At 58.2% G+C, this 16263-nt stretch overlaps 6 protein-coding genes across 6 annotated transcripts; 3 read left to right on the top strand and 3 right to left on the bottom strand.

Moving 5' to 3' along the window:
* Positions 1-2: 2 nt before the first annotated feature.
* H310_11189 (hypothetical protein) lies at positions 3-1394 on the top strand (the record flags this gene model as incomplete). Its single annotated transcript, XM_008877767.1, has 1 exon — positions 3-1394. The coding sequence occupies one exon, from the start codon at positions 3-5 to the stop codon at positions 1188-1190; it is 1188 nt and encodes a 395-aa protein (XP_008875989.1). The 3' UTR covers positions 1191-1394.
* Positions 1165-2641, bottom strand: H310_11190 (hypothetical protein). Its single transcript, XM_008877768.1, has one exon. The coding sequence runs from the start codon at positions 2591-2593 to the stop codon at positions 1289-1291; it is 1305 nt and encodes a 434-aa protein (XP_008875990.1). The 5' UTR covers positions 2594-2641; the 3' UTR covers positions 1165-1288.
* Positions 2642-2747: 106 nt separating this feature from the next.
* Positions 2748-8508, top strand: H310_11191 (hypothetical protein). Its single transcript, XM_008877769.1, has 8 exons — positions 2748-2898; positions 2946-3290; positions 3346-3588; positions 3647-4466; positions 4510-4771; positions 4854-5198; positions 5435-7034; positions 7121-8508. Exons 1-8 carry the CDS (start codon positions 2769-2771, stop codon positions 8374-8376), a joined length of 5001 nt encoding a protein of 1666 aa, XP_008875991.1. The 5' UTR covers positions 2748-2768; the 3' UTR covers positions 8377-8508.
* A 50-nt stretch (positions 8509-8558) lies between these two features.
* H310_11192 (hypothetical protein) lies at positions 8559-9886 on the bottom strand. Its single transcript, XM_008877770.1, has 4 exons — positions 9299-9886; positions 9059-9246; positions 8895-9011; positions 8559-8841 (listed from the first exon to the last, which is right to left on the bottom strand). Exons 1-4 carry the CDS (start codon positions 9872-9874, stop codon positions 8682-8684), a joined length of 1041 nt encoding a protein of 346 aa, XP_008875992.1. The 5' UTR covers positions 9875-9886; the 3' UTR covers positions 8559-8681.
* A 280-nt stretch (positions 9887-10166) lies between these two features.
* H310_11193 (hypothetical protein) lies at positions 10167-12393 on the top strand. Its single transcript, XM_008877771.1, has one exon. It carries the CDS (start codon positions 10185-10187, stop codon positions 12291-12293), a length of 2109 nt encoding a protein of 702 aa, XP_008875993.1. The 5' UTR covers positions 10167-10184; the 3' UTR covers positions 12294-12393.
* A 1815-nt stretch (positions 12394-14208) lies between these two features.
* Positions 14209-16263, bottom strand: H310_11194 (hypothetical protein). Its single transcript, XM_008877772.1, has 2 exons — positions 14628-16263; positions 14209-14569 (listed from the first exon to the last, which is right to left on the bottom strand). The coding sequence occupies exons 1-2, from the start codon at positions 16234-16236 to the stop codon at positions 14259-14261; spliced, it is 1920 nt and encodes a 639-aa protein (XP_008875994.1). The 5' UTR covers positions 16237-16263; the 3' UTR covers positions 14209-14258.

The raw sequence follows: 16263 nt of genomic DNA on the forward strand, positions 1-16263 counted from the left end.
TCATGGCATTTTCGGGCATCAACCCGACCGCGTCGTGGATCGAAGACAACGAGCACCAGTTTGACGTGTGCCCTCCCAAGGACCTCCGCTACGTACCATACGTGGGTAGTCCTGTTGAAGAACCTTCCCCGGCTCGTGTCCGTGATAATGTAAACCGACACATCATCGTGCTGATTGCGAACTACCGCGACTCGAAGCGCTGCGGTGAAACGATTCAATCCATCTACGGCAACGCGTCACGCCCTGACCTCATTGCAGTCAGCATCTTCGACCAAATCGACTTGGACGCAAAGGAGCTCCCGTGCTTTGATGTATACTGCAAACTTGTGGGCGACGCAAACTGCCACCGAGAAACGCGCCTTCGTCGAAGCGACACAATCAGTCACAAGGATGCGAAAGGCCCGACCTACGGCCGCTATCAAACGGAAAAAGGCATCGATCCTACAATTGATACGTTTGCCTTGGCGATCGATTCGCACTTGATCTTCATTCCTAACTGGGACACTGATATTGTGGCTCAATGGGATTCAATCAAGAATCCCAAGGGTATCATCACAGTGTACCCCGACCCAACCGAGATGTACCCAAAACAAGGCCAAGTACCCAACCAAGTAATATTGATGTGTCATGCCCGCATCGAGAATGAAGGCGCCGACTCCATGGTTCAATACAGTGGCGCAATTCGTATCCCAACACCATCGAAACCACTTCTGATGTCTCAATTTGCCGGTGGCTTCAACTTTGGGACCGTCGAGTCAGCGTTGGAAGTGCGCAACGATCCGTACACTCCGTTCTTGTTCCATGGCGAAGAGTATTCTCGTGTGGCCCGGTTGTTTACGTTTGGGTATGATACTTACATTCCCACGCACATGGTCAGCTACCACTGGTACGAGAAACGCAATGTTATGTGGGACGAAGGATGGAACTTCAAGGCCGTAATCTCTCAAAGATCGCAACGCCGTGTCCGCGCCGCCTTGGGCCTTCCCACGTCGTCGGACGACTACGACAAGACCGACTTGGCTCAATATTCCATTGGTAACAAGCGCACCATGGAACAGTTCAAGGCATTTTCGGGAATTGATCCGTTGGCAAAGTGGATCAAAGACAACGAACACCAGTTTGACGTGTGTCCCCCGAAGGAGGTCAAGTACGTGCCCTACGTGGGGAGCCCCGTGCAAGACGTCGCGTAGCCATCCACAGGGTTCGGCGCTGTGTTCAATATATGTGAATTGCACTTGTGTATCTATTTGTTGGAGTGGTCTGGTCCTCGAAACACGTCAGCAGCGCTTCAGGTGTCCGCTTCCTTTTTGTCTTTCTTGGGCTTCTTGTCGTCTGTAGCCGGCGGCGCCGACGTACTTGCGTCTTTGGACGCGACCGTCGTGAACTTGACGATGAGGTTCATGGAAACGGCGTCGTCTTCCGACAGCCGGCGGCCATCTTCGCCCTCGGCGTACAGGTAGTTGGCCCCGACGACGGGAGACAGCACGTACGCGACTTCGCGCACCGTCGTCCCGGCGCGAACGAGGATGGCATGGCCAAACACGTCGCCTTCGACAGTCGTCAAGTTCTTGAGAGACTTGACCGGGTACACCACGACCATGTTGCTGAGCGCGACGGCGGCATTAATGGCGGCGCGGACGCCGGTGCTGCCGTACCGAAACAGCACCATGTCACTGACTTGGTCGAGGCGCGCCGACATCTTGGGCAGCAGGGGAAGCAGCGATGCATCGTCGTCGCTCGTCGTGTACACCATGTCGCCAGGCTCGTACATGATGTGGCGCTTCGTGTGCATGTTGCGTAAAAACACTTCGGACGCCGCGCTCGCGACGAAGCATCGGTCGCCACCATACTTGTCCACGATGCGCTCAATGTTCTTGTCCGTGTCGTTGCCAATGTCGGCTTTGTTGAGCACGAGAATTGTCGGGAAGCGCTGCGTCAAAAACGCGTCAACCAACGCGTGGACTTCCGCCTCGCCCCACGTCGTCAGCACACATGGCTCCTTGACCGCGTCGCCCATGCTGTTGAGCATCGCCAGAATCGTCGCGACGGATGCGCCATACCCGCTCAATTGTCCCTGGAACGTCGCTCGCAGTGTGCTTTGCGTTGCCGAGTGGCGCCGGGCGATCGAGCCCCACCGTTTCCATAAGTTGTTGAAGACCCAGTTGTGAATCTCCGTCGTCAACCAGTCGGCATCGTTCAGTGGGTTGTACCCGATCGTGGTTTCGCCCTTCTCGTTCGTGGTGCCGCTGACGTCGATGATATGCATCAACACGTGGGCATGGCGCAAATCGTCCAGGAACTTGTTGCCTAGACCTGCACCCTCCGACGCACCAGGAATCAAGCCTGCCACATCCAGAAGCTTCACCGGAATGTGACGTGTGCCGCCTACGCATTGACCGTACCGTGGTTTGCACAATCCCGACTTCCCGCGCGACTTGCATGGGCATTCCGTCGTGTAGTACGTGATCCCCTCGTTTGGTTCGATGGTTGTAAAAGGGAAGTTGCCCACCTTCGCCTTGCCATCCGTGACCGCATTAAAGAACGTCGACTTGCCCGCCGACGGCTTCCCGACGCATCCGATCACGAGTTCCATCTTGGTTGCGGGCGCCAGCAATTGTGTCAAAAAGTAGCGCCACTTCTGTTGTGTCGAAACACGAAATGGGCTGTTTTGATACAAAATTTCTTGTATTTTCTTGGGACAGCAGAACGAATTGAGACTATATTGACGTATCACTTTTTAGTTGACACAATCGCAACGATCGATCAGCATGCAGAAGGAAGCGCGGCGCATACTTGACGACGCGCGTACCGACGTGAGTGGAGAACGATGCTTGCTCCGTGTGCTAGATGCAATCACAGATTCTGAGTCGCATGCATTGAGTCAACTCCTCATGGCTGGTATAACAATTATGTTGAAGAGCTCCCCTCGACATCACCTGTCCTAGGCTTGAACGACATGGCGGACTGCGCGGTATTCTCCCGCAACTTGTTGCTTCATCATGTCAGTCGAGTGGCTTCTCTTCGTAACCTATCTGATGAAAAGGCAGAGTATGTCGGGTATGCCTTGGCATCACTGGCGTATTCCCTGTGGACGACATTCTCGTCTGACGTTGCCTGTGACGATGTCAACAAAGCTCTTTCGCGCGCGTCACTCGGACACGACATGGTACTTGTGGGCGTCACCGCGTATATTGAAGAGGCCCTGGCGACTCTGCCGTCTGGAAATCGCCAAGCGCTCCTCTCGTGCTTTCGCCAATTCGTTCTTCGCACGCTCGGCAGTCCATCCACCTGTACGTCCATCTTGCGCGCACGGTCGTACCTCTCCACATTTTAATCATTCTTCAGCCCCTCTTGCCAAGCAAACCGTGGCATCGGCCATTGTCCGGCTAGGATGGAGTGTGGACAGCATGTCCCAGCGCGTTTTTGTCGTCGAGACTCTTCTCCGCACGGTTGAGCTGCTTCCCATCGACTCGAAGGTTGCGTCGACTGTCCTCCTCAGCACCGTGGATCTTGCCACTTCTGTGGTGGACTCCAGCGTTCATGTTGCCATTGCGGTGGCCCTCTTGAGCCGTCTGCCGCACGTCCAAGGTGTGTGTCTGTCATAGTTGCGTGGGGTTTCATGAAGGTTTGTGATGGATTGCGTTAGCTCAAAGGAGCGGCACCCTCCATCTCCTCCTCGCTCTCGAATCGCTCCTCACTGCCGCCCCTCTCGTGGCCTGGAACGACGATTCGGACGTACTTGGGATGGTCGCATTTCAACTCGCCACCGTGCGCACTCCTGTCGAGCAGGCCGTGCTTCTGCGTGTTGTCCGCACTCTCTTGAATGCCGTGCCAGACACCACCCGCTCTCGACACGTCTATGCGGAAGTGTTGTTTGCCCCGTTGCTCCAGTTGCTGCCCGCGTCGGCGTCGCACGTGCAGCAACTCCAACACGTAACGACACAAGTGCCGTTCGAGCCATGTCCCATGTCCACTGACGACGTGATGCCCTCACAATCGTTGAGCCCGCACTACCCCCTAGTGCATCTTCTTTCCACGATGGTACGCACGGCGGAGACGACCACGATCGTGGCATGGCTGGCCGACGCCGCGCTCCAACTCAGCAACACGTCAAATCGACCACCTTACGACGTCCACGTTGTTCTCGTCAACAGCGCTTTACTCTTCCACCCATCGCCTCTTGTGCAAGACGCAGCGATCGCCACCGCCAAGGCGGGGGTCCTGGCATGGCCAGCCGCGGGTCGGGTGTTTGTGCCGTGCGTTGTGTACGTACTAGCGAGTCGTCCGGTGTCGTCGGAGCCCGTCCTCGCGCTTCTGCATGTCCTCTTGGCATCTGCCAAAGATTCCGAGTGCATGAAGACTGTCTTGAAGACGATCAAGGCACTGGCGGACGCGCCATCCACCAAGCCGCTGGCGCTGCGGCTGTTGTACCAGGTGTGGACTGTCGAAAGCCGCGTGTATCCCAGGTACGAGTCGCGTCGTCTGCTCTTTGTAATCATGCACGACCAGGCTCGAAGAAATGCTGGCAACGCCTCCGGAAGACGACAGCGTCGAGTGGCAAGTGTGCCACCTGTACACGATCTTGCAGCTGTGCCAAGCACGCGGAGACCTCGGCCTTGCGTTCATTGCGACGATTCAAACGTCGCTCGAGCATGCCCTGCCGTCCATGGTCGGTATGGCTGTGGCGTGCGTTCGTGCGCTGTGCGTCGGCGATTGCCTCGATTATGCCGCAGCATGCAAGATCCTTGCCACAAAACAGCGCAAGAACAAGGTTCGTGACGTTGGTGCCACCGCTTGGTCGCAAGTGGCTGGATCCGCCAGTCGCAGTTGGTTCATGACGTCGATGTCCGTAGATTCTTCGAATGGACCATCCCCTGTACCAAGAAGAATTGTGCCACTTGTACGGCATCGGCGGGACCATTGTGTCTGGGAAGCCCGCGTTTTTGGACCAACTGTGGGCATTTGCGACCGACCGCGCCGCGTACTCGCATCCGTCCGTACGCGCGGCTGCTGTTCGCGCGCTGACGCAGTTCCCACTTCACTGGATTGGCCTCAAACTCGTGTCGTCGGTCGATTTGACCGTCGCGCCGTCCGAATCGGAAGACCACGTGGTCGAACTCGCCATCGATCGGTTGCTTCACGCCATGACGCACGAACCCGACGCGGACGTTCGCTGCGCGCTCGACGCCTTGGTCAAAGTACGTTGCGAGCAGTGATCATGCGCACCCGTGGATGTTGCTTTTTGTTGGTCAGATTTCGTCGCGTCGATTGCGTGTACGTGTGTTTGAGAGAGCGCGACGAGTCGCAACCACTGCTCCTGCATGCGTGTGTGCAATCGAACGAGTTTCCGAGTGATTTGGAATCGTTCGTTGTCTTCTGTCGGCGCTAACATGAGTTTGGTTCGTGTCCGTGTGCCCTCATGGCAACTGTTTAGCGCGTGGGCGAAGACGAGGCGATGCAGCCGCGCAAACGGTTTGTGGCCGAGCGCACGTCGGGCGGAGCGTCGCGCGAAATGCGCAACCTGCTGCCGACGCATCCTGTGTTGCGGCAAATGTACAACGATGCGGTGCCGTTGATGATGCGACAGGCCCTGGCTGGCGCTGTCTTGACGTCGTTTGTGTGGACGCCGCCCGACGACAGCACTCGAAAACGCAAAGACAAAGCTGTCAAGGCCATGGAAGCGACATGGGCAGACGCGACGGCGTTGCGAAGTCAACTGCGCGATGAAGCAGGCACGAGCGAGTGCAACGACGAGTGGCCGCTGCGCCTCGCCCATATCGTGTCATGGGAGCACTTTATGACGCAGTACGTGGCGCTACGGCATGCAAAGGACGCGATCACCCGAGACGACGGCGGTGCCGAGAAGTTGGCGCTCGACTTGGTCGCGGCTCACAGCAGCAACCCGAACGACTACTTGATGGCGGGGGTCCTCGCGCGCAGCTTGCCGTCCGACCTGCACGTGCTGTCAAATCGAATCGTCGAGATGGTGTTGCGATCGCTGAGTTTGTCGTTGGTCCAGAGGTCGGACGCGGTCGTGCGCGACATCGACGGGCCCGTGCATGCAATTGTGGCGCTCGGAGTTGCGACCCAGGGCGCTCTCGGCTTGCACGAACACTTGGTGGACGAGGTCTGCGACAAACTGGTCGGGATTTTGCACGCGGACAATGCCGAGCTCGTGCCGGCATGCCTCTTGTCCCTTGGACACGTTGTGCAGTCGTTAATGCTCAAGCAAGTGGCACCGAGCCTCATGCGTCGGCTCTTCTTCACGCTTGTGGTGCATCTGGTGGACGCTGCCGTGGTTCGCGACGCCGCTGTCGAGTCGACCAACGACGAGGCGTTGTTCCAAGTCCAGCACCTCGTTGTCAGATCGAGACCCGACAAAGCCATACTGACCGCCACCTCGACCGCGCTGGCGTTGGCGAGCGAGGGCTGCATGGCATGCCAGCATTCCGAGTGGCTCACGGGCATTCGTGAGTTGCTTCTTGCGTTGTGCGAAAAGGGATGTTCCGAAGTGCTGACAGCACTGCCTGTCGTCTTGTTGCAGTGCCTGCAGTTTGAACTCATTGGATGGCCGGAAGTTGACGCATTTGTCGACGTGTGTGCAGCCGCCGCGGGTTTAAACGAAGGGACCGAGCAGCTTTCTCCAACGCCGGAAGCCCTGGTCGCGCTGCCGTACTTGCTCTGCCGCACCCAACCACTGGGTCACATCACGTCGCCCGATTTGCCTCGGCAGCTCCTCGCCCGCCTTCTCGACATTGCGCATGACACGTCCAGACAGTACGATGCTTCCGCGAGAGCTTACGCAACGTTCGGGCTCGCCAACATGCTGGGCGCTGGCCTCGCCATGGACGTGCGGCCAACCGTGTGGAAGGGGATGCTGGTGTCGCGCATCGACGCTGAAAAAGCCATCGACTGCCTCACCACGTCGGCCAGTTTGTGCGCAGTCCAGCGCGTCCGCATTCATGCGGTATGGGCGCTGGGAGCACTGTCGGCGCTCGGGTCATCCGGCGATTCCTTCCAGCTCAAAAATGCAGGTGAACATTTCGCGTCGTCGTCGGCGCTTTTTTCGTTTCAACATTGCTTGCGAGCACAGTGGGGGCTGACGCACGTGTGGCTGTAGGTATGGACGCCGGACTTCAATTGCCGCCGTCCTCGGCCACGTACAAGCTCCTGGACATGCTGCGGCACGTCAAGCAGCCGACAGTGGCCGATGCGTCATGGATTGCGAGTGCTTTTGCGGGCCTGTCTGTCTGTCAAGTCCCGACGTTCCATTACGCCACCCTGGTCCAGCGCCTGTGGAAAGCCCGGCTCGGCGACAACGTCGCGCGCGCGGCCCTCACGTTTGCCTTCCGGCACTGTGTCCATGACCCGTCGCTGCTGAGTTTCATCGTGGAATTGGCCGCCGCGCCCCGATTCCGCCATCTTTCCATCGCTGTCCAAGCCGCGTTCATTGAGCACGTGCCGGCCTTGGCCAAGCTCGTCGCACCCCATCAACTGCATTCGATTCTGACCAACTTGCTCGACGTGTTGTCGACCCACTTCGACGCGATCGTGGACGCCATCGCGATGTGTGCGACGGCGGCGGCGACCCCCACCGTGTCGGCCGTGTGTGCTGAAATCCTTCTGGACTGCGTGTTTCCTCGGCTCGCTGCCGACGTGGCGATGCCAGCTGCGTCGCCGTCATCGTTCGCGCCATTCCAAGCGTTCACTCGAGCCGTTTTCCACGTCGATCGTCACCTTGCCAAGGCACGATTCCTCGACGCATTGCGACAGCACCCAGAGACAGCACACGCTGCTTTTGTGTGCATGATGGAGCTGTTCCGCCTCGGGGGGTGCGAGCCCAAGGAGGTCCGGGTCGCGACCATGCCCTTCCTAGCGGGATGTGACAGCGCCGACCTCGTTGAAACCATCGTTGTGCATGCCTCGACGAGCCTCACCCGACTTCAACCCAACGACCAGCTCTTGTGGCTCATGGACTTGATCAATTGGGTCGGGCTCAAGTTGTCTGCTCGGACGACTCCGTCGTCGTCGACTGGCCATGGTCTCCTTACTGTCCTCTTGGGGGCGCTCTGTGTGCGGTGGTGTCCCGACCGTGCGATTCAAGCGCAGTGGCTGTGGCTGCAGAATCGAGTCGCCCACGTGGCGGCCGTGTTGCCAGCCGCATTTGTCCACGTGCTGTCGAAACTCCACGTCACGGTCGACGCTAGAGCTGCCGACGGCCTCGCCGCCCAGTTGGTCGTGCTGGTCCAGCAACTTTCCGACTCCACCCACAAAGGCATCGAGTCTGTCTACGAAGCGATCGTGTCGTATGCGTACGTGGCGACGACAAACGTCCGCATCGACGGCGTCGCATTCCTTGAACACTTTGGCATCTAAAGGTCGGGTGAGGAATCCATGGAACGTGGAATGTTTCCATCGTGCTGTTGACAATAATCGAGATCCCCTGAGAACGATTTTGCGTGCGCCTTGCTGCGTGCATGGACGCCTTGTAGACCAATTCAAGGTTGGCAGCGATGGTCCTACTCATCGAGGACGATGGGCAGACTCGACGGACAACGAGCGCGGCCGTGTATAGCATGGCGGCGCATGAGGATTCCGTGCGACTTGGATTGTTGTATCGATGGATGCGCGCAATGTGGAATGCTCTCGACGACGTCATATCGTTGTCTACACTCGAGGTCCTAGCATTGGCTACCATGCTCGGCGGCGGCAGCGTTCGTGGCCAGGCGCAGGGCGACGGCGGCGGGGGTCGTTTGCTGGGTGGACGCGACCACGAGGCAGTAGTGAGCTTGCAAGAGATGGAATTCTTCGAGCTCGTCAAACATTTCGAGCCGCTCCTTCCTAAACATTCCACGACGACAGTCATGCACTCGTCCCGGATCCTTTGCACCTACTGCTTGCGCTCGACGGGGTCGAGAAACCCATAGTACACTTGGTTCATATCCCAGCATTCGGATTGTGCAAATCCGGCGTCGCGGAACCGGCGGACCTGGTCCACTGCGTCGGGATACCTACCACCAGCCATCCCATGAGCCACACGACGGTGGGTCGTTCGTACGTCGAAATGCTCTTGAGGTCGCAGCCGCGCATGCGGATGTTTTGCACCATGGTCTGCCCAAACGCGTCGTTCGGTCGGATTTGCTCGTACACAATGACGGACGCGTCGCGAAAGGCAGTGCCAAACCACTGGAGTAGCGGCGCGGAATCTGCCGCGTCCATGTAGCACAAAACGCATTCCGACAGAATCTGCAAACGAGGTAAAGAAAGAACGATGCGTGCGAAGCACATCGCGTCGTACCAGCGTTGGAATGGACGGATCGATGCCAGCTGCGAGCAGCTTGGATTGGGCGGTGGCCACGTCTCTCAAGTCGCACGCGAGGAGAGCGTATCCACTGGCCGTGAGTTCCATGTCGCTACTCGTTTCGACTGTTCCAAATACGTTCGACAGGTCTTTATGCCGCCGACAGAGGCGGACCTTGGCGCGCGTGATGGCGGGAAAATCGACCTCCACGTACAACGTTCGAAGTAACAGCGCGGTGCCCTCGACGTCGTTGCGCGTTTTCAGTCGAAAGTACATGGAGTCTTGACCTGCACCGAGCACGACGATCTGCCGCGTATGTGAAAGGGGTGGAGTTGATTCGCTGTTCACGCTGGACGCTGGGGCCGTGGCGGCCAGGAAACGGTGGACGAGGACTTCAATGCTTCGTACTCGAGCGTAGTACCCTCTATTGATAATGGGCATCTTCCTGTTGGGCTTCGCAAACCTGCCTGCAAATGCATCATCCCAATAGCCAAGAGTCACGGCGGACAGTTTGCAGGAGGCCGCGTCGGTCGCCGTGTCCTGAACGTGCATGTCATTCTCGGCCTTGTCCATCGTACGCACTTGGTGGAGAAATCAATCTCTACAGGTTCTTGCTTCAAAACGTATCAAATGTCGAAGGCATATTCCGTTGAATTTTTCGAAATCGACGATGCAAAAAGGCCAGTCGAGCAATATTTTTGCTCAAAACGTATCCGATTTTTCGAGCAATGGTTGTGAAATGAGCCCCAATATTCCGTGGGAATTGATGTCCTTTCGCATCTGATTGGCTTAAAGCGTACCTGTTTGTTCAACTTTGTGATTGGTGGAACGGTTGGCGCCGGTGGTTGGCTCCACATTGAAAGCAACTTGGCACATTTTCGACATGGCCGGCCCGCTCGAGTTGAGTGCTGCGTGGACGTCGCGAGGAGACTCGCGCATCGTTGGCGCACACCCATGTGCCGGACCAATGCCTGGGCATATCCTGGTCACGACGTCAGATCAAGTTGTCCTGCTCAACACGTCCAAATCCACGTTCCAAGGGACCGCCGCGGTCGTGCACAGTTGGGAGTATCGTGCGGGCAGTGCACAGGCGTTGTCAGTTGTCGCTGTACAACATCCTACCAAGCACGATTTATTCTACGGGGTGCGAGGCAAAGGTAAGATGGATTTCGTTTCGTGGTCGTTGGCTACGGAACGCATCGGCGATGTCCCTGCCCGCTCGCTGTCATTCGAAGTCCATGCTCTTCTCGTGAACAGCAAGCTTGATGGATGCGTCGCCGTCAGCACGTCTGGCGCTGTGTCCGTTGTGACGGATTCCTCCATTGCACCTTTGCTTCCCGCCTCGACGGGATCGAAGGTGATGTTTGCACTTCTCTCGAACGACAGCTCCCACCAACTCCACCTCACCCTCGTGCTCAAGTCCGACGGGTCCAAGTACACTGTGATGTCTTTCACACTGGCGCAGGATCATGGCGACATCTCAGCTGTGTCCATCGCGTCGACTTGGCCCCAGCACATCGTGAACCCGCCAACTTCGTCGGCCTCGTTGGTTTCCGCTCTCGCCGATGACTCGCACAAGCTGTCGCTCTTCTGGTCGACGGGCGAATGGCAGGTGCTGGCATTGCTGGGCGCCACGACTGAACTGAAACATGTCACCAAGCTGGCCATTGCTGCTCCATCGACTGCTTCCGTGACAACGGTGACATCGGATGAAGGCAGCAAGAAGAAGCGAAAGGTCACGGCAGCATCGTCCTCTCCATCTGGCGATGCCACGTACTTCGTCGCGGCTATCTCAGCCAAGTCGATTGTAGTCGCGTCGTCCGTGTCTCTGTCCGTGTGGAATAGCCAGTATGTTGTCGAGATGTCGGCATTTGCGGTGTCCAGTCCCGCGGCATCGTCTTCGCTCGTGGCGCTCGTTGTGTTGCCGCAAACGTCCCATATTGCGTATGTGTTGGACCGATCTATTCAAGTTGCGGTCGTCCCGTCGGCCCCCGCGACGCTCGCCTCCGTGCTCGGCAAAGGCGCGACGCACCAGCAACCCGCGCTCGTCTTGTCCAACTTTGAAGCGGCGAATCCCGCTGAAGTGGCCGCCATCATGACCTCGTTGGACTTGACCAACTGGCAGTCCAAGCTGCTCGGGGAAAACGCCACCCAGTTGGACGTGCTGCACAAACTGACGACGCCCACCGCGACGCCAACCCGCGAAGCGTTCCAGAAAGTCTTTTATGGGTATGTGTTCTTCAAGGCAAAGCGAAAGCTGCGAGTGGGGGTGCTATCGCCTCAGTTTGTCGTTCAGGCTGCGACTCGCATCGTGGCATCGCCGAAGCTTGCGCTGTGGGCCGAGTTGTCGCTGCTCCTGTCGACCAAGCACTTGTGCAGCCGATCGATCCCGTCCCTTGTGCCTACCATGATGTCCCTCAAGCAGTTTGCCATCCTGGAAGAGTGCTTGCTGCACTTGTCGGACGTGGACGAAGTGCTGGCCATTCGAATATGCAAATTTATCCTGCGCGAAGCGTCGCCGGCGTCCGTGGCGGCGTTCCAGGCGCAGCACGGGAAGGGCACGACCACGGGCGTCACGACCCCAAGCCAATTTGTCGAGCACTTTTTGAGCCTCGTTGTGGCATTGCCAAAGGCTGACGTGTTTTTGCAAAATGCCATGCAGGCATTCACTGTGCCCGAAGTGCTCGCGCTGTTGGCATGTTTGAAGAAGTGGTATCGCCAGCGCGCCGCCCCCGAATCGCTCCATCACATTGTCGAGTGGATGGGGCTCCTCCTCGACGTCCACTACACGGCGCTCGTTGTCGAGAGCGACACGTCTCCGTACATCGTGACCGTGCTCCAGGACCTCCAGAAACTCTTGCTCACCCACGTCGACGCGTGCCACCACATGGCCGACGTGCACGGCGAACTCGATCAGTTCTTGACCAGCGCCCACTTGCCCCAAACCGCCGCTTCCTTGCCAGACTATGCCGTCGACGTCCTCCTCCTTTAACCCTAAGCAGTACATTACCCATCCCCCAGCGTGCAACTGACGTCTTCTCGCCATGTCGTCACCTCGGAATGCGTCCCCACACCGTCGACGAAGTCCGGGGCGAAGGGCAGCCAAACCCGTGTCCGAGGGTGTCCATGAGATGCCGATGTGGCACGTGCGCGGCCGGCGCCGTCACGAGCGTCTAACGTGCACAGTCGTGTGCAGCCTCTTTCGAATGGTCGCTGCGCGACGATCTGGTGGCGGCAGTAGACGTTTCCACGACCGATATTTTCCATTCGCTAGACGAGAGAGATGAGCGAGCGACCCGCGTGGATGCAGACGTCGTCGACAGCTTGATGAACGCGATCGAGTCGAGGGTCGCAACCTCCGTCGCGACACAAGTGTCTGGAACAAGTGGAGGTCGTCGTTGGGCGGGACGGCAACACTTTTGAAGAGTCCCATGATGTTTAGAGGCGACACCATGTCGCCGCGGTCCACGTACACGTCGTGTGCGCGGCGCATCGACGTAAGATCGTCGACAAAAGCCCGCCGTTCGGCGTGTCGCAAGCACTGCCATCGCCGGAAACGTGCAGATGGACTGAGACCAACGATCTCGTCTGTAGAGATGTTGTCATCGTGTGTGTGTCGTCGGTCGGTCTTTGCACGCGAGCTGGTGTTCTCGAGCTTGCCACACGCTCTCGTTTGTCAATTCGTACATCATGCATGGTTTTCATGCAGGGAGAGGGCGTCGCCGCCACGGCGCCGGTCGTCCGAGTGTTATGGTTCAGGCTATCGTCGGGAGCGATACGCTGGTCGGTGGAGACGGCGGCACACTGTCTACTCCTGGGGGACCCCGTCAACTTTGGTCAGCATGTGGGGCACGTCTTCGATGTGATTTCGCCGAAACCCCGACACTTCAAGTCTCGCCATCGAAAAAAGCAAGAGGGAGGAGGTGCCGTCGAATCGATTCGATTGCAATGGCTTTCAGCCATGGGCCATGGGCCATGGTGACGTTCGACGTCAGGACAGGTTGGCTGACTTAAGCAACCTTCGACGGGGTCCTCGCGATGGAATCCCCCCCTCCGTCCGTCGCGTCGGCGCCAAGAAGAGTATGATCAAGAGGTGGTGGTCGCCATAGAGGCTTGGCGTGCGAAACAATGGGACCGAACCCTTCCCGGGCGTTTGTGACGGAGCCATGCCCGCTAGCAGAATGTGAATCGAGTGATCGGATGCCATGACGCAAGTGGTCGCGACGTTTTGGCGCTGGTCTACCGACACCCGTGGCGCCGCTCGTTGCTGCCAACGTGACGGAGAGACGGCGATCTTGTGTCCAAAAGGCATAACCATGATATTCTGTCATGCCAGACAGAGGCAAGTTGTTTCTCGGGGCACATGTGTCGCGGCGAACCAAGCGGTGTCAACCAGCGCTGAGCATACGGCGCATCGTGGAAGGCACGTCGTGGGCGACGCGTGATTCAGCATTGCCACGCAGAGCACAAGGAAGCAAGACGAGGAGGACCTGTCCAGTTGTATGCAGTGTCACAAGGCACACTTGATGCAGTCAACAACTCGTTTGACGTGTACACGAACGGCGGCGTCGGTCAGTGCGAACACGAGGGACGGCCACTGCGCCGCGACCCTTTCAAGTGCATGCCGTCGCAACAGGATTGAAAAGCATGCTGCTGTGCGTTTGCTACCTCCCCGTTGTTCTTGATTGCTTCTCCAGTCTTCCGGCCCCGTTGAGGTAGCTAACTCCTTGCTGCGCATCCACGGGACCTGTCCTTGGTCAGCGCGACGTCAGGCAGCACCCATGAACGGCATCAGGGGAACTCACTGGACCGGCGACATCGGTCGCGACCCTTCCTGGCACATCGCACGTGCGCTACCCTCGCAAAGTCCGCCACTCCGAGCCACCGTGATGTGAAGCATGCATCTCCCCGATTACAAGACCATCCTCGTTGTGACTTATCGTGTGCGATGCAGGCACTATGCAATCGTGAACCGCGAATCGCTCATGATCTTGACCTCGAAAGCCATCGCATTCACCTCCAGCTTCCTCGCGTCATACAAATGAATGATCCCGTCGCCGTCTTGAGCGACCATGCACAGGTCGCTCATCGCCCTCGTGGTCGATGCGCCGCCGCTGTCCGACTCGGTAGGCTGGATGGAGCGGTCTTCAATGCCGTAGCTGCTCCCTTTCGACTTGAACGCTATGGCCTGGCCAGCCGCAAACGCCCGATGCGTCGCGACCTTGATCGTGGTGGCCAAGTTGGACCGTTTACCGCGTCCACCGCCGTCTGCAACGTATGCCACCGTCAAGTTCACGGCATTCACGGTTATTTACACATGCTGTACCTGAGGTCAGCATCGCACGGACGCGCATGGGGCTCTCCGGCAGCCCAAAGCACAACGTGTGGCACATGAGGAACCACTGTACGGTGCACAGCGCCCTCGTCTGAATGATGACCGCCTGGTTCTCGTACCCGGCCACTTCGTGGAACGCGTAGCACATCTCGCACAAGATCGACGACGAGTTGAACATGGCTTGGCGGCCGAGCGAGTTGCGCGCAAGGCGGCGCCACTTGTGGCGGTTGAGCACGCGGTCCAGGGCCAGCATCCCCATCAAGTTGACCACCATCACAACCATCATGCTCGGGAACGACCGAATGTACCACGAGTCGAACACGTCGATCCGAATCCCGTCCAAGTTGGCCGCCGTCGACTCGAGCGCCGCCCGGTCCGTGTTGCCGTACTCAATGTAAGGCGTCCGCTGCATGAGGAAGATCGTGCCGAGGTAGATGTACGTGACAGAACTAAAGTTCAAGAACCCGACGACCGCATTCGACCCGGTGTACCGCGCCATGCTGACAAAGTTCACAAACACCTTGGCGGCCTTGACGAGGAGGCAGTTGATCCAGAGCCACCGAAACTGAATCGCCATGATCTGGACCTGCATCCATGGGTTTTGGCCCTCGCCATTCCACTCGTACATAATGCGCGAGTACACCATCGAGTTCTTCTCATCCAAGACGACAGCAACCACGTACGCCACGACAAAGTAGTCGCTGTTGAGGCAAAAGTTGGAGAACGTGAATGTGTGGCTGTTGTATCGGTACAGCGGCGGCGCGAGCGTGTGTGCGATGCGCTTCCACGTCGTCCCCATCGATGCGGCCACGGTCCATCTCGTCGTCTTTTTGCTCGTGGTAAACCCGACGACGGCAATTACGAGCGCGACGCCTCGGAGGTAGAGGGAGGCGGCCGTCCCTGCGGATCGCGACAGGATCACGCCCAAGTAATGATACTCGCCCCGATACGCCGCGCTCGACGTCACGACGAGGGCTTGCGACGCCTCGTCCACGTGGTACATTGCGTTGCACGTGTCCAGCCCGAGCTCAACGATGGGGTCGCAGCCACTGCAGAACGATCGCGACGCAAACCGATACATGGAGATGTTCGCGACGACCGACTCGCCAACCGGCGGAATCCGGACTGGCGTTGTCAACCGCATGTCGACGTCCATCCGTGCGGGAATGTACCCAAGGTAGGCCAGAGTCGTGTAGTTGGCATGCGGCGGCGGCGGCGGGGCGTTTGCGGCGCGGAATAAGTTGTCGAGCGTGTTGCCTCGAATGAGCTGCATGCGGTTGTGGACGACCGCGAGTTTCATCGAGGTCGTGTTCCGGGACGGCAACGGGTAACTCTCGACGAGGGCGCCGCAAACGTTTTTCGTGTCGGTGTGGATGCGGTGTACTCCCGCCGTGAGGATGTATTCCGTCGGATCGCGAGTGTAGGACGAGTTCAAGACGAAGCTCACCATGAATCGGCCAACCTGCGAGAGAGACTCCAAGTTGGCGCGAGTGGAGAACGAGAACGATCGAGCGAGTTGGTCAGGGGTTCCCGTGTTAAGCAACGGCGTGAGGAGGTAGTTGGCGTTTCCGATGTAGTTGATTACTTCCCAATTGTTCATGACGACGTCCACCGCGACAAAGAAGAC

The sequence above is a fragment of the Aphanomyces invadans genome (assembly GCF_000520115.1).
Source record: "Aphanomyces invadans strain NJM9701 unplaced genomic scaffold supercont1.30, whole genome shotgun sequence".
Classification (NCBI taxonomy): Eukaryota; Oomycota; class Saprolegniomycetes; order Saprolegniales; family Verrucalvaceae; genus Aphanomyces; species Aphanomyces invadans.